This window comes from Toxorhynchites rutilus, chromosome 3, assembly GCF_029784135.1.
Source record: "Toxorhynchites rutilus septentrionalis strain SRP chromosome 3, ASM2978413v1, whole genome shotgun sequence".
NCBI classification, from domain to species: Eukaryota; Metazoa; Arthropoda; class Insecta; order Diptera; family Culicidae; genus Toxorhynchites; species Toxorhynchites rutilus.
The window spans coordinates 307,880,605-307,900,693 of NC_073746.1; the positions used below are offsets into that span (position 1 = coordinate 307,880,605).

The following is a 20,089-nucleotide window of genomic DNA, read 5'->3' on the forward strand; positions in this document are numbered from 1 at the left end:
TAAAATAAATTCGTTCGCTTGCATGTAATTTTCAATTCCAAGGGGAACTGGCTGATTATTTTGCAGCAACGACATCTTTCCGGATTCTCCTCGATTCTTCTCGAAATCCACCAGTGGTTAATGCTAACTCGATAACCACCTGTTGATTGCACTTGATTAAAAAGTCACACAATTAATTGTGTTTGGTCGCAGTATTAAATGGATAGAAAACATTACAATAAACTCTTTCGCTTGAAAGTAATTTTCAAGTCCAAGTGGGACTGGCAGATTATTTTATAGCAACGATCACTTCATTCCGGATTCTTCTCGATAACCAGCGAACGTAAAGAGTTGCACGCGTGTATACGTGTGACAGTTGCTTCGATACCTCAAGCGGAACCAATTTTCGATGCTGGTACTCTCTCGGTCGTCTTCTCTTCTCCTTCTGATGGATCGGCTTTTCTGCCCTCACTTACAGTTCCAAACAAACTGCATGTCTTTCAGGTCAGGTCAAGCCAGGTAATGAATCCCTCGATCCCTCGCCGTCCAGCTCGTCCAGCACGTTCAGCTCGTTCGATTACGATGTTGCCTTATCGATGTCCTCACGAAAAATAAATGCGTTTCACCACCAGAATATCGCTTAAGTATGCTTTTTGTGCGTGATTGAATGGAGAGAAGGTGTGTTTCACGATGGCAATTCGGAAGGCAAACTAGAGGAGAATGAACTCTCTGAGTTTGAAACTTTCGGCAACTGAGCATTAATCGATTGAAAATTATATAATTTTCACGATGCGAAACATTTTCCGTTGCGCGCGCATACAATATTGGATACGAAAATTTTCTACTTATGGGGAAGAATAATATTCAGAAGCTTTCCTGTTAATTGCGATTGATTGAAAAATCACAAAACCAAATGTATTTGGTTGCAGTGCTATATGGATAGAAAACATTAGAATAAACTCTTTCGCATCAATGTATTTTTCAATACCCAGGGGAACTGGTAGAGTATTTTTCAGCAACGATTAGTTCTTTCCTGATTTTCCTCGATACTCGAAGCCCACCAGTGGTTAATGCTAACTCGATAACCACCTGTTAATGGCACTTAATAAAAAAAAATTGGTCGCAGTGTTACGTGGATAGAAAACATTAAAATGAACTCTTTCGCATCAATGTATTTTTCAATTCCCAGGGGAACTGGCAGATTATTTTTCAGCAACGATTAGATTTTTCCAGATTTTCCTCGATACTCGAAGCCCACCAGTGGTTAATGCTAACTCGATAACCACCTGTTGATAGCACTTGATTGAATAATATTTAGTCGCAGTGTTACATGGATAGAAAACATTAAAATGAACTCTTTCGCATGAATGTATTTTTCAGTAACGATTGGATCTTTCCGAAATTTTCTCGATGCTGAATGGGATCCAAACGAAGAGTTCCGCGCGTGTATGTGTGTGTGTGGCGGCTGCTCCGATCTCTTCCCGGGAAACCGTTTGTTGCATCACTCTCCTCCTGATGGATTCTCTTCTGGCCTGAGGTGCACAAACAGGCTCTTGGTGACACCGTTCATCCGCGCTTTCATGATAAACGAAGATCTTCACCACAATAGCGACGACATGCTCCAATCGCTGTTCAATTATAACTGAGTGGACTTCCAAGCGGCGCTCGCTTATATACCGATTGATGATTTTAATAACCTGTTTTGAAAGCAATTTTAAGACTATTGAAACAAGTTTTTGGATCAAAAAGTAACAAGTATATAACGCGTAGACATTTTATCTTTCGCATGAAGTGCTTATCATATCGGTTCGTTCAGTTGTTCAGGAGCTGTTAACGCTCAAAATCTCGGTCTGCGGCGTAACGCTTTCGTTTTCGAAACTTTGATTTTACACCCCGGTATAGAAATGAAAGACGTAGTCCTACGTCAAAATAATATTATTAATTATACATTCTTTTATTTTTCAACATTCAACAATATTTTAGTTTTTCATTAACCGATTGTTGAACCATTGAATTTGGTTTCTATTTTTTAATCTTTCAATTTCTCATTTTTCCATTATTTTCTATTCTTAACTATTTTTTATATTTCTCAATTTTTCAATATTTTTATTTTTCTCTATAATTTTTTCAATGTTTTAATTTTTTCGATTTTTGAAATTTTGAGTGCTTTTTTTATTTTCAATTTTCCTGAAAAATGATCAAATTTCCAATTTTAAAAAACAAAAAAAAATTTTTTTTTAATTTTTCGATGCATTTTTTTTAACTTTTTTTGATTTTTTGATTTTTCAGAAAAAATTATCAAATTTTCATTTTTCAAACTTCGTTTTCATTCAATTTCAAATAAAATTGCTTTTTTTATTTTACAGTTTTTCAATGCATAAAATTTTTATTTGTTGAATTTTATTTTTGTTTGTTTTCTTTTTTGTCAATTTTTCAATTCGTTAATTCCGTTTTATTTCATTTCAATTTAAAACATTTTTATTATTTTTCAATTTTTTTAAATGTTTTTCTTTGTCTCTTAACCATTATTTTTTTTAACTTCACAATTTTTCAAAGTAATTTTTTTCAATTTTTGAATTTAATTTTAGTAAATTTTATTTTTTTTTTAAATTTTTTTTTCTATTTTATATAATTTGAATTATGGCGGACTTATTATATACAGCTTCAGATTTATTTTCACTGTATATACAGGTCGGACTCGATTATATGTGATTTGATTATATACAATTTTGGACTCGATTATATACAGTTTGAAAAAAAAAAAATTTTTTATGTTTCAAATATGACTTCTTTCAGGAAGAAATGTAACCTTTTAACGTAAAGGTGTAATTTAAGTGATTAATTCATATACAGTGGGGTAAAAATCGTGATTTTTGAAGATTTTGCTTGAATTTTCACCAAGAACTAATTATATTGATATTGCAGCCAAATTAGTTGGGTATAGAAGTTGGGTATCAAAGAACAAATTGTGGAGCGGTTAGAGAGCTTAAATTTGATTGATAGAAACAATCCAGTTTAATAAAAAAAATCAGGATGACATTCATAATAATACATTAACAATTACTAACTTTTAAGTTTTTCACTTCCAAAATGTTATTAAAATCAATTAATTTAGATGTTACAATGTTCCACTACTGTATCCTGTATCAAATTTTCTCATCTTTCAAATGAAAGCAACAGAATCGTCTTCCGTAGCGTACTTTGTAATGTAGAGCCTGTTCGAGGCAACAGAGTCCGAAACAAAAAAAAAGTTCTATAACTCTGTCATTGTTGAAATTCGAACATATGCGTAGAAGGATTTTTTCCATCAAATATGATCGTCTATCACCCTCTGAGAGAATCTGGATAATTTTTTTTTCATGTGAGAAAGGTATTTTCTGACTTTAAGGGGATGAATCAAAAATCAAATTCCTCTTTTATATTAAAAAAAAAGAAAAATACATGCAAAAAAACGAAAAATATTTTTTTGGATTCGATTATATACAGGATTCGATTATATATAGTGAAAAGAAATCATAAACTGTATATAATCGAGTCCGCGCTGTAATCTAATCCTGTTTATATTCGAGTCGAACAATTTTTTTTAATAATTTTTTTATGCATATATTTTTCGGTTTGAATATAAAGGAGAATTCAATTTTTGATTCATCCCTTTAAAATCAGAAAACATGTTTCTCACAAGAAAACAATACATTTATCCGTAATCTCTCAGAAGGTGATAGACGATTATATTTATGGAAGAAAAAATCTCCTATGCATATGTTCGAATTTAAACATTGCCAAGTTTTAGAATTTTTTTTGTTCCGGACTCTGTTGTTTCAAACTGGGTCTACATTTAAAAGGGCGCTACGGAAGACGATTCTGTATCTGCAATTGAAATGCAATTGAGATGAAATTTTAGTAAAAGATATAGCAGTGAAACATCTAAATTTGTTGATTTAAATGACATCTTGGAAGTGAAAAACTTAAAAGTTTTAAGTTTCAATGTGTTTCAATGTGTTTTGATCAAAAAACAATGCACATTTTCATGTAGAACTTTAGATATAAAAGTTAGAGTAAAAAAACTCGTTTTTTCATAGTTACCCTAATGCAACTCAGATAGAAGGCACTAAAAATAACTTTGTGGGAGATATTTATTGCTTAGACAAAAACTGTCTTAGACAAAGTTGTTACATATGATAGAGCGCTCATTTTTTTGTTATCAAAATTAGGGCGACCAAAATTGTCGATGAAATGAAAAATCCAACTTTCTTATCTTTATAGATAGAGATAAACACAGTTCAACAATGTTGTAGGTCCAGTTATTTTAAACAACTTTGTAGAACAATCTTTCTATCTTTTAAAATAATTGATCTAAAGCATTTTTCTAAGTAGCATTAGGGTGATCAACGTGCTTTTTCTGCTTTAACTTTCATATTTCAAACCCTACATCAAAACTGTTTTCGTACGACTTTTAGAGCTTATCTATACCAACATTTTGCGATGCAGAACTTGTCTATATCTTAATCTTACTCAAAGTTATTGATAGTTTTTTTACCCAAAAACTCATGATTTCAATTTTAATTTACTCAAACACAAAAAATAACATAGTTTTGAAAATCACATATCTTGTAGAGTGAAATATGCTCTTTCAAATGCCGCAAATAAACTTTGTTTACGTTTGCCTCAGAAATAATGACAAACAAATGAAAAGAGCATGTTTTTTGGGAAGAAATATCAATAACTTTGAGTAAAGTTGAGATATTGACAAGTTCCTCATCGAAAAATGTTTGTATTAGTAAGCTCTAAAAGTCTTTCGAAGACAGTTTGTATGTAATATTTGAAACATAAAAGTTAGAACAAAAAAACGTTTTTTTTTCATGGTGACCCTAACGTAAAAAAGGCGCTATATCGGTTATTCCAAGAGATAGAGAAAAACTTTGTTCTACAAAGTTGTCTCAAATAATTGGAACTACAACATTGTCGAACTATGTTTACCTCTATCTATAAAGATAAGAGAGTTGGATTTTTTATTTCATCGACGATTTTGGTCACCCTATTTTTGACAACATAAAAGCAAGCGCTCTGAGCAACAACTTTGTCTAAGACAGTTTTTGTCTAGAGAATAACTGTCGAGCTCTAAATGCTAATTTCCACTTAAATGCATCTCCTGGACCATTGTGCAATGACCAGGAAATGATGAAATATTAATTTTTTTTTCAATTCCAAACAAAATTAAATTTTTCAATGCCTGAATTTTTCAATTTTTTGATTTCTTATGTTTGTTTCAATAAAGCTTTGAATGTTCAAACCCATAAAATTTGATTTTTTAGTTTTTTGAATTGTTCAATTTTTGAGTTTTCAAATTTTTTTACGTGTTTAATTTAATACTCAACTTAACAATTATTGAAATTCAATTTCATTCAATTTCAATAAAAATAAAACAAAAGCATATTCTACAATTTTTCGATGAATCATTTTTCGAATTTCTTAATTTTTGAATGTTTTGAATGTTTTCAATTTTTTAAATTTGTTAATTTTTCAATGTGTCGATGCAAAACATGACCAGAAAATGATTAAATTTTAAAAATTCGATTTCAAACAAAATTCAAATTTTAAATTTTGCTTATTTCTGTAATTCAGTTTCAAACAAAACCTAATATATTTCATGCTTCAATTACTTCAATTTTTTCTTTTTTTCAAATTTTGTAATTTTTCAAGCTTTTAATTTTTTTTATTTTTCAACTTTTTACTTTTTCATTTATTCAGACAAAATAAATTATCTTTCAATATTTGAACTTCATTTTCTGATTTTTTCATATTTCTTTCAAATTTTTAATTTTTTTTACCTTTTACCTTTTTTTTTACCTTTTACTTTTTCTTTTTACCTTCAATTCCATTTAATTTCAAACGATTTTTTTTTATTTTTCCAATTTTGCAATTTTTTTAACTTTTTAATAATATAGTTTCTTTATTTTGTGAAATTTGTAAATTTTGTAATTTTTCCATTTGTTAGTAAAATGCTCATATTTTAAATTTTCAAAATTAAATTTCAAACAATTTCAAATAAAATTCAAATTTTCCGGTTTTTCATTTTTTCAATGTTTTCAAGTATTGCATGTTTACGATTTTAACTTTTTCATTTAATTTTCAATTTTTTTACTTTTTAATAATTTAGTTTCTTTTTTTTGTGAAATTTGTTAATTTTGTAATCGTTGAATTTGTTAGTAAAATGTTCAAATTTTAAATATTTACTGTTATTTCAATGTTTTCAAGTTTTGAATATTTATACTTTCAATTATTCTATTTAATTCTTCATTTTTTAAATGTTTTTATTTCTAAATTTTCAAAACTTTCAAGAATCTCATTTCTTCATATTCATAAACTTAGATTTTTCAGTTTTTCAATTTATCGATGTTTTCTTTTTTCTATCTTTCAATGTGTTTATTTCACAATTCAATAATTTTTCAATTCAAATTTAAATTCTAAAATTATTGAATTCTTTAATTTTGTATCATTCTATCTCAATTTATTTTTAGAAATTGTTCAATTTTCGATTGATTTGAAAATTTTCCATTTTTTCATATTTTTATTTAATTTCTCAATTTTTTTCTCATTTTTCAATTTGAAAAATTTTCAAAAAATTAGTAAATTTTTTAAAATTTCAATACATATTCGATTTCATCCAGTTTCAATAATTTTTTTTTTATTTTCCACTTCTTCAGTGCATTATTTTTATAAATTTCTCAGTTTTTATCGCTTACATTTTATAATTTTTCAACTTCAATTTTTCAATTTTTCCATTTTTTAATGTTTTCAACTTATTGAATATTTCAATTCAAATTGATTTATTTTAATGTATTCAATTTTTATTTTTCCCCAATTTTCTTTTTAAACTTTCAATGTTTTTAGTTTTTTTTAAATATTCGAACTTCAAAATGTTAAAACGATTTTTCTTTCCAATTTTTCCTTCTTTTCAATTTGTCAATTTAAACATTTTTCAAATTTCGATTTTTATAATACATTTCTTTTGATATTTTTACACTTTTCAATTTTTTATTTTCAAACAAAATTGAAATTTTCCAATTTACCATTATTTCAACGTTTTCATGTTTTGAGTATTTATACTTTTAATTTTTCTATTGAACTCTTCAATTGATTGTTTTTTTAATTTAATTTTTTAAAACTTTTAAAAATCCAATTTCTTTATATTGAATTTCATATTTTAATTTAATTTCTCAATTTTTTATTGGTTAATTTTTTTCATTTTTCAATTTTAATTGTTTAAAAAAAAAGTCAATTTTTCAAATTTTAGTATTCGATTTCATTCAATTCCAATTTTTTTTTTATTTTCCACGTCATTAATGCATTATATTTATAAATTTCTCAGTTTTTATTGTTTTCTATGTTTTAAAGTTTTAAATGTTTAATTTTTCATTTTCTCATTTGTCCAAATTTCAATTTTTCAATTTTATAATGTTTCAACATCAATTCTTCAATATTTACATTTTTCAATGTTTTCGACTTATTGAATATTTCAATTCGATTTATTGAAATGTTTTCAATTTTTCAGTTTTTTAATTTGTCAGTTTTAAAATTCTTCCAGTGTAGATCTTTTCATGATTCTATTATTCTTTTATTAATCTTTTATTCTTTTAATATTTTTCCACTTTTCAATTTTCCAATTTTTTAAAATAGACGACACTCGTACACACAGGTCGACGCGCGGATGTCGTCTATAGACGACGCTCGTAGCGAAAGGGTGTGTTTGTGTTTGTGTTTCATTTCGCATGCGGACGAACGCTCCCAGCTATTCAATTGTATGTTTTATTTTGAATTTTGGATTTTGGATTGAGGGATTTCGAATTGTGAGAATCTGGAATTTTAGATTGTGGGATTTTGGATTGGAGGATTTCGCAGTGATGGATTTTGGATTGAGGATTTTTGGGATTGAGGGCTTCTGTATTGAGGGATTTTGGATTTATGTATTTCGGATTGAGGGATTTCGGAATGTGAGAATCTGTCAAGCGATTTAAAACATTTTTTTAAATGTGTTTCATCAAAATCATCATGAAAATTGAAACTACGTATTTTAAAAACTAAAAAAACAATGCTCCCGAAATATTGATATTTTGTGCAAAAAAAGTGTGAACTCTCCAAAAATGATGAAAGCCGCTATAATTTCTTCTGTCTTGACACTAAAACTGCAAAAAAAAATAACTTGGAGGGGGTTTTGCGTATGTTTTGGTTTAGTATTCCTCTTGAAAAGCTCATTTCATTACCAATTACTGGTAAAATATCGGAAATCGCTTTAACGGTCAACCCTAAGTAAGAAATAAAAAACCGTTTTTTTAAAGGACTAAATATACCAGTTTTGAGCAATTTAATATATTTTACAAGAAACATTTTTCTGGTTATTCTTTAATTCCTAACTAAAACCAGTTTCAAAATGCACGATTGAATGGGGATTTTAAAAAGCACTTTTCTCCGAATTTCTTCTCCGATAGACCGATTTTTGGCATATCAGGCATGTAGTGGACAAATATAAATAAAGAGCAGTCATCACATTCAGATCGGTAGAGACCATTACATCCCATGAAAACGGACTTTTTGCCGCCTGGAATTAGAGCCCATGATCTCGATGACCAGTTATCTCGATGTTTCGGATCTGCATATTGCATAAGTGCTACACAAAAATATTTTTCTTTCGAGTTAATCTTTGTATTTAACCTTCTTAGGTTTATCTGGAATTCTCATTGCATTGGCAGAGAGTTTCGGATTTGAGGTTTCTTAACAATTTCCTAGAATCTAAACTCGTGTATCGCTCGACCGTGCGAGGATTTATTTGGTACTCTTCCGGTTCTGATGCTCTGAAAATATGAAGAGTAAATGGAAAGTGTGAATGGACTGCACGAAATAATAACATACCAATCATCGGAAGGGTAAAGGCAAGAGCCGTTGGTGCATTGTAGACTGCCCCATTCAGGAGCATTTCCGTGCGCCCAGATGAAGCTCCACATAGTTTTGGGGAGTTGCCTCCAGAACGGGACACCCGACGCAATGATCTTTTTCGCGACGATACATTTCAGTGTGATGTACTCAATCAGCGGGGTGTCGTTTTCCGGGTTTTCCGCGATATAATCCGACGGCAGGTGGCCGTCCAAATTTGGAAAACACACATGGGCACCGTGATTGAGCAGGACTTGGAACACCTCTCGTTTGTAGTTACGTGGTATGGAGGCATGCAGTATTGGCGCAGCTTTATTACAATCGTATATATTTACCGGCATTCCACATTTCAGCAGCCGTTCAACCACGTTTACATTCGGAAATAGCGATTCTGTATGTGGTCCCCTATAGTCGTAATATTTGCTCAAGAACAGTCTCGGCTTCATGACGGATAGATGCAGCAAAGTCCAGTCGCCGAACTTGTGTCGTACATCATGATGGATCAGATGCCGAACCCAGGTATCAATCGCTATATGCTCGTCCTCATCTTTGGCTAAGACGAGTGAAATGTATAGAAGATGCAATAGACATCTGACCATATAATCGAAGTTATGATTGTGGTCGAGGTGGAACGGTTCAATGTTAAGCTGGCTGCGGACTTCGATGATATTTGGTACCAGCAGTTCGAACATAGATAAAACACAGTTAAATTTCGGCAGACGTGATTCATTCATCGAATCTAGCCAGAACAATATAATTGCCCATGCGATATGACAGCTGTCGGAGTGCAATACGGTACAAGCAGTGATCCGAATCTCTAGCAACTCAATCCACATTTCGATGCGAGATATCCGACGTGGAATATCATTTTGTTTCAACAAATACGACGAATAGTCCTCGTGTCCATTGCCCAGTATTCTTTCACGAATTAATATTCCTTGCACTCGTATCGCATCCTGATTTGCGGAAATCTGCCTCAACTCAGTGAAAGATTCAAATTCGATGTGTTGACTGAAGGCGGATTGTATTCGCCGCTTTCGGAGCAGAACATGATACGATCGAAAGAGGCAAGCTTTTCGCCAGTGATGTACTACCTCGTTTGCTGCTGTGGGATTAGAACCGATCAGACTTGACCCAAGCAACTCGAGAGCTGAGGCTAGCCTCCCCAGCAGCCATTTGAACCGGTCGATGAGATGGTATAGTATATCAGTTGCCCCCACGATGGCCGCTGTACACAGAGCATCGCCTCTGTCACGGCTTTGAAGGTACGGGTCTGATCCGTGATCTAGCAGCAGTTTGGTAGTTTCTAAATTTTTACTCTCAATCGCATAGTGCAGAGCCGTTTTGCCGTCCACATCACGCGCTGTGATGTCTACTCCTTTCGCGATCAAGTATTTACACAACTGCAGCGACTCGACCGCAAACATCAGACCAGTCGTACCGTTGTAATCCTTAGCATGGACATCCGCTCCGTGTGCTATTAGGTATTGTACTACGTCGATGCTCGGATAGCTGCAGGCGGCTAGTAGCGGCGTTGTGCCGCATTGGGTGCGGTCATTCACTTTACTACCCTGCTGGATCAAGTATTTCACGGTGGAATAGCATCCGAATTTGCAGGCAAAACAAAGCGGCGTGTATCTGTCAATCGTTGGTCTAGTGCAACTCCTCGCCTCATAGAATTCGCAACAACGGAACCTACACTTCAGTTCGATGTCAGCATCGCACACTTCTACTAAATACTTTACCATCTCAATTTTGTCTCTGTAACAGGCGCGATACAGTGGCGTACAGTCGTCCTCTATTTGCTCCGTCACTGCCTTGCGGACGGAACGAGACAAACTCTCAAGTCGTTTCCGAAGACGTAAGGATAGTCTCTTTGCTCTGTTATTAAGCTCGTTGAATAGATCTCTGGTGATGAGTTCCAATTCACTCTTGCAGCAGTTGCACGATCCACTCTCCATTGCGTTACGGTGAGGTGCACTTCGTTTCACTGGGATTTTGAAGGACTTTATGTCTATGGATACATTCAACAATATGTATTTCTACCAGTCTTTATTCTATAGCAACCCACTTTAGCTACCGGAGACAATATAGAGATGGATATCTTCTGGGCAATGGCATGTGCGATACTGTTCTTGCATTCTATGAAATAATGGAACCATACCTGATGATGAAAAGAAACCGAGTTGATGAGGGGTTGAATTCCATTGTTTGCGTGCGACAAAAGCAAACGATCGAGAAATGTGTGCGCGCATGGACAACATCTCCAGTGTTGCTAGCAATATTACACCATTATTTTAACTTTTGTTCACCTTCTTTCGACGTAGGACTACGCCTTACATTTCTGTACCGGGTGTAAGATAAAAGTTTCGAAAACGAAAATCTGTATATAGGCTGGCGCCCGCTCAGAAATCTATTTAGATGTGTTTGGAAAGTGTCTGGAAGATGGTCTCGTTCACTCGCTTAATCAAAGCATTTAATGAAAAATGAAGTATCGATAATAATTCTACAGGGTGGGCCACCGACCAAAGCGCAGTTCTAACGACTACTGCGCAATAAGCAGCAACAGAAACAACAACAGCAACAGCAGAAGGAGAATGCAGAAGCGAAAAGTACAGTTGCATCTTACCGACGATGGTTCAACTATTCCACGTGTGAACGCAATGGTGTGATTCCTTTCCAATACCGTGAATAAAAAATACAATTTTGTTAACCGAGACACCATTCGTTCTTCCTTCCAACGCAAATATCCCCAGTTTCACCGCAGTTATCACGAGCAGTTCATCTTTGAACTACTTTTAAGAGTTTAGGTTTTCTAGCGAGTGATAATTTGCTATTATTTCTGACGGGTTGCGCCTGCGCCCGAACAATTTGAAAGATAAAATGTCTACGCGTTATATGCTTGTTAATTACTGATCCGAAAACTTGTTTCTATAGCCTCAAAATTGCTTTAAAAACGCGCGAAAAACTATATAAACTGGCGCCCGCTCGGAAATCCACTCAGTTATAATTGAGCAGTGATTGGAGCATGTTATCGCTGCTGTGGCAAAACTAACTTCATTCATCAAGAAAGCGCGGATGAAAGGTCCAGACGGCAGCGAGGCTTTCGTAATGATCTTTCTCAAGGCCGAGTGTTTAGATTACTTTTCCAAATTGGTCTTTATTAAGGTTAGAAGCGAATTAACTGATGAATTTTTTCATGTCTCTATAATTTAAAACATAATTATCATCGTCATTCAAGTCGTCTTACTTCAACTATCAGAGAGCTGTCTTTCTCAATGCTTATGTCCCACACAGTGGTTCTGCTCGATTCTAAGGAAGAATGAAAGATAGATCTCACACAGTATGAGCATGCCGTCTGGTGAAGAGTGCCTCTGTATTATTGCATCACATCATAATTGAATCTGTAGTGGGTAGGGTGGCAATGGATGTATGGACAAAAATTCATTATCGAATTTCAAAAACCGACCATGTACAATTTGTTTATTGGTTCAAAAATGACCTGTGCAAAGTTTCAGCTCAATCGGACCACACAATCGGTGCCTCAAAGCGCTCAAAGTTTTAATTTTTTGAAACCCGAAAATCTTCCCCCTTGGAAGATTCTTTGAGAGCTCTGTGGCATCTCTCAATCATGCCCAATTGAGCTGAAATTTTGCACAGGTCAATTTTTGGGCCAATAAACAAAATGTACATGGTCGATTCTTTAAATTCGACATTTTTTTCGCATACCTTCATTGCCTCTGAGGCTAAGTCCCAAAAGGTCGATTTTCGGCCAAAAATTTTTTTTCAAGGTGACTCTCCACGTTTCATGCATTTTTAAGTCATTTGGCATCGAAAAAAAATTTCGATTTCTCAAATTTCCCTTATTTACTTTAGAAATTTGAATTTTTTTTCGCCACAGAATGCATCTTCTGAATATGCAAGAAGCAAGCATAGTGTAAAACAGAATCAAAGCAGAAGAGAAATATTCAATAGGATGTATATTGTCGTTTTTCATACCTAGGAGATTGCAAGAATGGTTGATTTTATGCTTTATCAAATAGATAAAGGTAGTGGTGGAATGAATATATAATCGCCTGGGGCCGCACTATGTGTAGTACGAAAAGAATGTCGCAATGCATACCGAGTGCCTTACGTGTATTGTTTTGAGTGTGTGCTTTGTTCTCGCAAAAACAAGAATGATTCATGCATCATCATTTTCAGCTGCGTCTACAAAACCACGTGTAACGATGATGTTTTGAATTAAAGTCTTACTATCTCAATTAATTCACTATTAGCATTGAAAATAAAAAAAACAATTTGGAAAACTAAACTAAACAACACCTTGTGAAATACCATTTGGAAAGCTTTGCTTCCGCCCGGTCACTAGCTAGATGACTGATAAATCGTTAATGACTTATCTGTGATTTTTTTTCAATCGTTCCTTCAATTTTCTATGTTTTAATTATTGTTTCCGAATTGAGAGTAGTGTTCTTCGGTGGAAAACTTATGATGAACATTTATTTCGATGTTATTGCTTTCGCCTCGGCCGCCACCGCACAATAGTTTCGGTTCGGATTTTCTATTGCTGTTCTGCGTCTTCTGAGATGTTTCGTTCTGCGTTGGAGATATAATTTTGCCAAGAGGTACTGAAAAACTACTTGGATATGAGCGAAGATAAGTTTTTTCAGTTTCAGTGTTAATGCTTAGACTTAATTTGACATTGACAAAGTGAAAGCGTTCCTTGTCATCACTATCGAAAAATTTATATCAATGAGATTTATTATTTCATTTTTTTTTAATATTTGTTCTCGCCGACAATAATTACGTAGTTCCATGTTTACATCATTAATATTTTTGTGGCCCTCGACATCATGCATAACACGTGTTTGTGGCCCCTATGCAAAAAAAGATTGAGTACCGCTGCTCCAGACAGTGAGCAATGTTGATGCTGAAACTTGATTTGATAATTTGCTTCAATAGACTTATTCAGCCATTCCATCCCAAATCGAAATTGTGATTCTCAGATTTTCGTGAATATTTGTAGTTTTATTCTTTATCGCAAAACAATAGACCCGTATTTTTTCCATTAGGGTGCCCATTTCCATTTTAGGGTGGTCCGAAGAATCCATTTTCTCGCCTTTCTCCCGAAAATGACATTTTTTGAAAATTCATAACTTTCAAATTATTTAACGGATTCAGATGTTCGATATATCAAATTAAAGCTATTTACGTAGTCTATTTACGAAATATTATGCTTGCCAAAAATTCGGATTTTGTTTTCGTAATTATTGATTGTATTTGTTTATTGTTGTTTTCATGGCTTTGGACTAGAGGGATCTCTATTTTTTATATTTTTTTATTGAAAACTGATGCTTTTTACATAACATTCTAAATTCAGAGATGTGATTTTTTTTCGTTTTTAAGTTATAATTTTTTAAAAACAAAAACAAAATTTTTTACAAGTGTAATATTTTTCTAAACAATACCAACTAATTGTCTTTAATTTGAAATGCCGATCATTTGAATCGGTTGAGTAGTTCAAAAGATATGAATTTTCGAACAAAAGTTTTTTCTGGAAAAAAGGCGAAAAAAGATTTTGTTTTGTATGCGTGTTGGAGTGTTGCAGCATGGCACTCCGAAACGGGCATCGCATATATGCAATACCTGGGAATATTGTTTGTTTATATGCTGCATGTTTAATCGTTAGTGCGTACCATAAAAGATTTATTGAAAAAAAAGTTCGACGCACGCATAATTTCTCGTAAAGGATTCGTGAATTGGCCTCCAAATTAAGCGGTTTAACCCTTTCCCATACAACATCGAGTCTCACTCGTGGTGTACTTGCATAATATAGGGCGCTAGAACGCTCAGCAGAGTAGTGAAATCACTTGATGTGTGACGTATTAAATATACGAGAAGGGGTTAAAACTATAGGACTTTTTTTTGTGGAGCGATTTGAATGTTCGAAGGGATTTTCTGTTTCAGAAAATATGAACCACTTTTTCGCAGCTCGTCTATTTTATTCAACGGCTCCAAACTAGAATTTTCACATGAATATTGATAATTATACAATTAATGAATTTTTCAAACTCACATGAATAGTTTCCTTATTTTCTACTATTTTAAATTCATTTCTCCGTTTAGCAATCCCTTCTTTGTTCTTGTATTTCCTGTAATTTATATTAAAATTACTATTTCCGCTATACTTCGTTTCAATTTCATTCTACTCACGTTTCTCTCAATTTTTAACGATTGTTTAACTCAGTAAATTTCAAAACTCAACAACTCTACTCAATCTTTTCACTATCTAACTTTTTACTCTTCACATCTATTTTAATTAAATTGTTTGTCTGCTTACAAAAACAATAGTGATTTGTTGTCCATTTGTCAACAACAACGATCAAGGCTAATCGTATCGGTGCGTCAACAGTGAAGATTCTGGTTTTCGCCAGTGAACTGATTTTTTTTTCCAAGAACGTTTATTATTCAGACCCAATTACTTATTATCTAACGTTTACAGATAATTAGGAGTAACAATTCAAAAAAAAAAAACTAGATCTAACACTAGATGGATTGTACAGGATTGGAATTTAGGACTAGGAAGGAGTGAGTGGGGAGGTTTGGTTTGATGAGGAGGGAAGGAATCAAACAGTTGTATCATTTCTTTTGAGAAATTGGCAAAGAGGGAGAATAAGGTTGAGGTCGAGACTAGCTGAGATGTCTCTAACCAGTAAGTCAGATTGCCTTCCTAATGCTCTTAGTGAATCCGATAAATGAGCCCTGGCAGAATGAAAGTTTACACAGGACCAGACCACATTCTCAATGTCATGATAACCATTACCACAAACGCAAATATTACTATCAACGATCTCAATGCGATACAGATGTGCATCTAACAAGTAATGATTAGACACGAGGAGGGACATCACGCGACCTACATTCAATCCCTTGATCCATGCATTTTTCGATACCTTGGGAATCATTGTATGTAACTAGCGACCCATATTTTCTTCACTCCAAATGTGTTACCAATTGGAGAGTACGTAACTACGAGGAGTACAAACAAAATTCATGACAGGTTATTTGTCGCTCAAAAATCCGAGCTTAGCTGACGAGTCCGCTTTCCCGTTACCTGTAATGGAGCAATGGGCTGGGACCCAGGCTAATGTAATCCTATAAGATTTTTCCACTAATCTACCCAAGAGCTGTCTTATTCTCATAAGAAAATATCATGATGCTCTCATAGGTTTTATCGAACGGATTGAGCTGAGGCTATCTGAAAAGATAAAATAGTGATCAATCGACAAGGATTCAGTTTTCTCCAAAGAGTGAAAGATTGCAGCCATTTCCGCAACGTACACCGAGCAGGGATTTCTCAACCTATAATAGGCACTGAAGTTTTCGTTAAATATGCCAAAACCAGTGGAGCCATTAATGCATGATCCATCAGTAAAAAACATTCTATCAGAACTTACTTCACCAAATTTCGGAGAAAACATCCGTGGGATAAGCACAAAAAGTGTATGTTATATCTATCGCGTATTTCTTGATGCATGGTTAAATTGAAATTTACAGCGGAATCACAGAAGTACGATAGACAGTCTTGGTTTATGATGCTTGACGAAGGTTGCAATCCTTGTGTACGGAACTCAACATATAAGGTGGTGAACCTTGACTCTGGATTCAATTGAAGAAGTTCTTCGAAATTATCAATTACTAATGGATTCATAATCTTACAGCGTATAAGATATCTCTATTACAGTTCAATAAATCGAAGAGGCAGAGGAAGTACTCCAGCCGTAACCACAAGACTCATCGTATGGGCCGATTTTATGCAACCCAAATCAATACGCAAGCATGTATCCGCTTCATCTTTGGAAAATGAGTCTTAGCTGCCGTTGGGAAGCCAAAAACTACCGTACTCGAAGACTGATAATATCGTTGTTTTGTACAAACTTCTGAGGTCTCCTGGATGGGCACCCCACCACGTGCCAGTTCCAGCTCTTGAGGAAGCTAGTTCTCTGTAGACATTTCTGTTTCACATACGCAATATGTCTCCCCCAGGTACATCTAGAATCGAAATAGTTACTAAGATATTTGAAATTCATAGTGTGGGTTATTGTTTTGCCGAATAAATGAAGTGGATATTTTGTGGGTTGGTGCTTTTTAGAAAAAAAAAACTACCATATCTCTGTTTTCTCCGTAGAGAATTCGGTACAAAGCTTGATAGCCCATATGAACAAATTGTCCAAAGTATCCTGTAATGGTTTTTGCAGATCGATGGAGGAGGATCCCCTAATGGAAACCACCCCGTCATTTGCAAGTTGTCGTAGCGTACATTTTCCCGAAGAGCAATTGTCGATATCATTAACAAAAAAGTGGTATAACAGGGGGCTGAAACAAGAACCTTGTGGAAGGCCCATATAGTTTAGCACTTCTATACAAAATTAGCGTCAATTTCACATGAATTACAATAAGTTTCTAATTCGTAGGTCATCTTTAGCTCTCAGTTAGTTCAAATATCCCATTCGGGGTGGTTTCAACCCAGCTGCGCCATGTTGTAACCATCCATCTTCATAACCATCTACTGCTGTTTTTGCATCAAAAACAATGTGATAATAGGGTTAATTTGGCATCAATCCATAAAATCTGGAAGATCAGGGCATGGTTTGATGAATAGGGGCTTAAAATTCTGGACTGGTCAGCTTGTTTACCATATCAAAACTCTATCAAGAACGTATGAGGAGTGATCGTACGAATAGTAGATGCAGCTTACAAGCAGTACGAGTAATTTGAAGAGCTTAAACGAGCAGTATCCTCTGCGTCGAACAAAATACACACTACAACATGGCGCAGCTGGGTCGAAACCACCCCGAACGGGAAATTTGAACTGACTGAGAACTAAAGATGACCTACGAATTAAAAACTTAATGTAATTCATGTGAAATTGACGTTAATTTAGTATAGGAGTGAGAGTTTTTCCATCTGGTTCTATAATTATGAAACACTGGAATTTCAGTTTTTTTAATGTTTCGCGCCTGAATACAACAATAAAGTTCAAATACAACAATAAAGTTCAATAAAGTTCAACAATAAAGTTCAAATAAAGTTCAACAATAAAGTTCAAAAACAATAAAGTTCGGTTTTGCGCTGGAACCGAATCTGGGCGAACCTTCCTCGCAAAACTGTTGATCCAACGATCAGAGTATTCCTCACTTTCGTTATTGTGGCTCCGACCCCGCATTCTTTATTCCCCGCATTCTCTATTCCCAAAGAGTGCTCATAGCGGTCTGTCTCGATAGGCCATTGTCGTACTCTCGCCAGTATCAGTTTCATGACAAACTTTGGAGCACACTTTATTCCACCATGGTGATGGTGAACACAAATTTCTGCATAACTTGAGAACTAATCAAGCAAATGGAGCCAAACTTGCATGTAAGGGTTTTTGGGCTCGAGAAATGTTTCTTTGACGATTTGACATACCTACCTCCTCTGAAGGGGGTGGGGGTAATTTTATATTATAACTAGCTGACCCGGCAAACTTCGTCCTGCCCAAAATTTATGTTTCGTTATCACATTCACGTTTTTTTACTAAGCGCATGTTCATAGGTCCAATCGCAGAACTGTTTATTGATTGATTTTCTAATCTACCATTTAAAATTACCTTTTACTTTAAAATTCCTAGTACTTCTATCATATTTCTCCGTTACATGGAATAAATGTTTGATACAGAAAATATGATAGAATTAAGACAGCCCTAAATCGGACAATTCCTTTCTCGAGTTTTGCTCTTATCAACACATTCGGTGATCCATTTTTATTTATATAAATGGAAGAAGATATAGGAATGCGTTTTATCACATAAACAAAAAAATCAATTGTCATGTTTGGTTGGAATATATTTGGTTGAAATATGTGTATTATTTTTACGGGACCCCCTCTCCATTTAAGAGAAGGGAGGGAAGTCATACCATCATAGAAACATTTATTATATTCAAAAACCTTCACATGCCAAATTTGGCTCCATTTGATTGATTAGTTTTAGAGTTATGCACAATTTTGTGTTTCATTTGTATGGTAGCCTTCCCTTAGAGAGGTGGGAGGGGTGTCGAACCACCATAGAAACGTTTATCGTTCCCTAAAACCTCTATATGCTAAGTTCAATTCCATTTGTTTGCTTAGTTCGCACCATAAAACATTTATTGCTCCGTAAAATCTCCATATGCCAAATTTGGTTCCATTTGCTTGATTAGTTCTCGAGTAATGCAGAAATTTGTGTTTCATTTGTATGGCATTTGTATGGCAAAAATAAATGTATGGCCCCCCTTAGAGAGAGGGGAGGAGTATCTAACCACCATAGAAACATTTGTTGCATCCTAAAACCTCTACATGCCAAATTTTATTTCGTTTGCTTGATTAATTCTCGAGTAATGCAGAAATTTGTGTTTCATTTGTATGGCAGCCCCCCTCAGAGAGGGAAAGGCGTCTCAAACTATCATAAGAACCTTCTCCGACCCCAAAAACCCCTACATACCAATTTTCATGTCGATCGGTTCAGTAGTTTCCGAATCCATAAGAATCAGACAGACAGACATCACTCCATTGTTATATATATACTAGCTGACCAGGCAAACGTGTTCTGCCAAAAAAATTATTTCTAGTGAATATTTTGGGTGTTGAATAAAACACACTAATGTATTGTAAGTGTGTTTGAATATTTTAACGATCTTTAAAATAAATCGAATGTGACCGATAAAAAAAAGAATTAAATGATTTGAACGAAAGGTTATATGATGTTTCTTGGTGTATTTCATTAACGTAACTGACATCTTTGATCTCTTAAAAGTTAAACGTCAACTGAAAAAAGTATTATAAGTTTATCGTTCTGAGACGAACCAGCCCAGGAGGCTGAAAGTCTAAAAAATAAAGAAAAAAAAAGTTTGTCGTAAAGTAGAAAAAATGAAATATAGAAAATCAATATTTATTGCTGTCTCCTTGTTAGAAAATACGTGCATGTGATTTTCAACATGGCTTAGTTTATAACAGCTTGGTCGCGTTCATAAATTGGAAAACAGCGATACGCCAGCTAACTTCAATGGAGCTGATTAATCCGCCTGTTTGGAATCGCGTTATTTTATCGTTGTCATTCAATCGAGGAGTATTCACATCGGTAATCTAAGTTTGAAACACAGCCATATTG

The 20,089-nt window shown here is 34.1% G+C and overlaps 2 protein-coding genes across 4 annotated transcripts in view; one reads left to right on the forward strand and one right to left on the reverse strand.

Moving 5' to 3' along the window:
• Positions 1-20,089, forward strand: part of LOC129772977 (interference hedgehog-like) — a 125,739-nt gene that overhangs the window by 19,840 nt on the left and 85,810 nt on the right. The window lies entirely within an intron of this gene.
• Positions 8,658-11,117, reverse strand: LOC129772979 (protein fem-1 homolog C-like). The gene is made up of 3 exons (XM_055776529.1): positions 11,072-11,117; positions 8,887-10,921; positions 8,658-8,828 (listed from the first exon to the last, which is right to left on the reverse strand). Coding segments are annotated over exons 2-3 (1,983 nt in total). The 5' UTR covers positions 10,869-10,921; positions 11,072-11,117; the 3' UTR covers positions 8,658-8,827.

Bases quoted from the DNA above. Each gene is read 5' to 3' on its own strand.
- LOC129772979 (XM_055776529.1), bottom strand. From the start codon at position 10,868: ATGGAGAGTGGATCGTGCAACTGCTGCAAGAGTGAATTGGAACTCATC.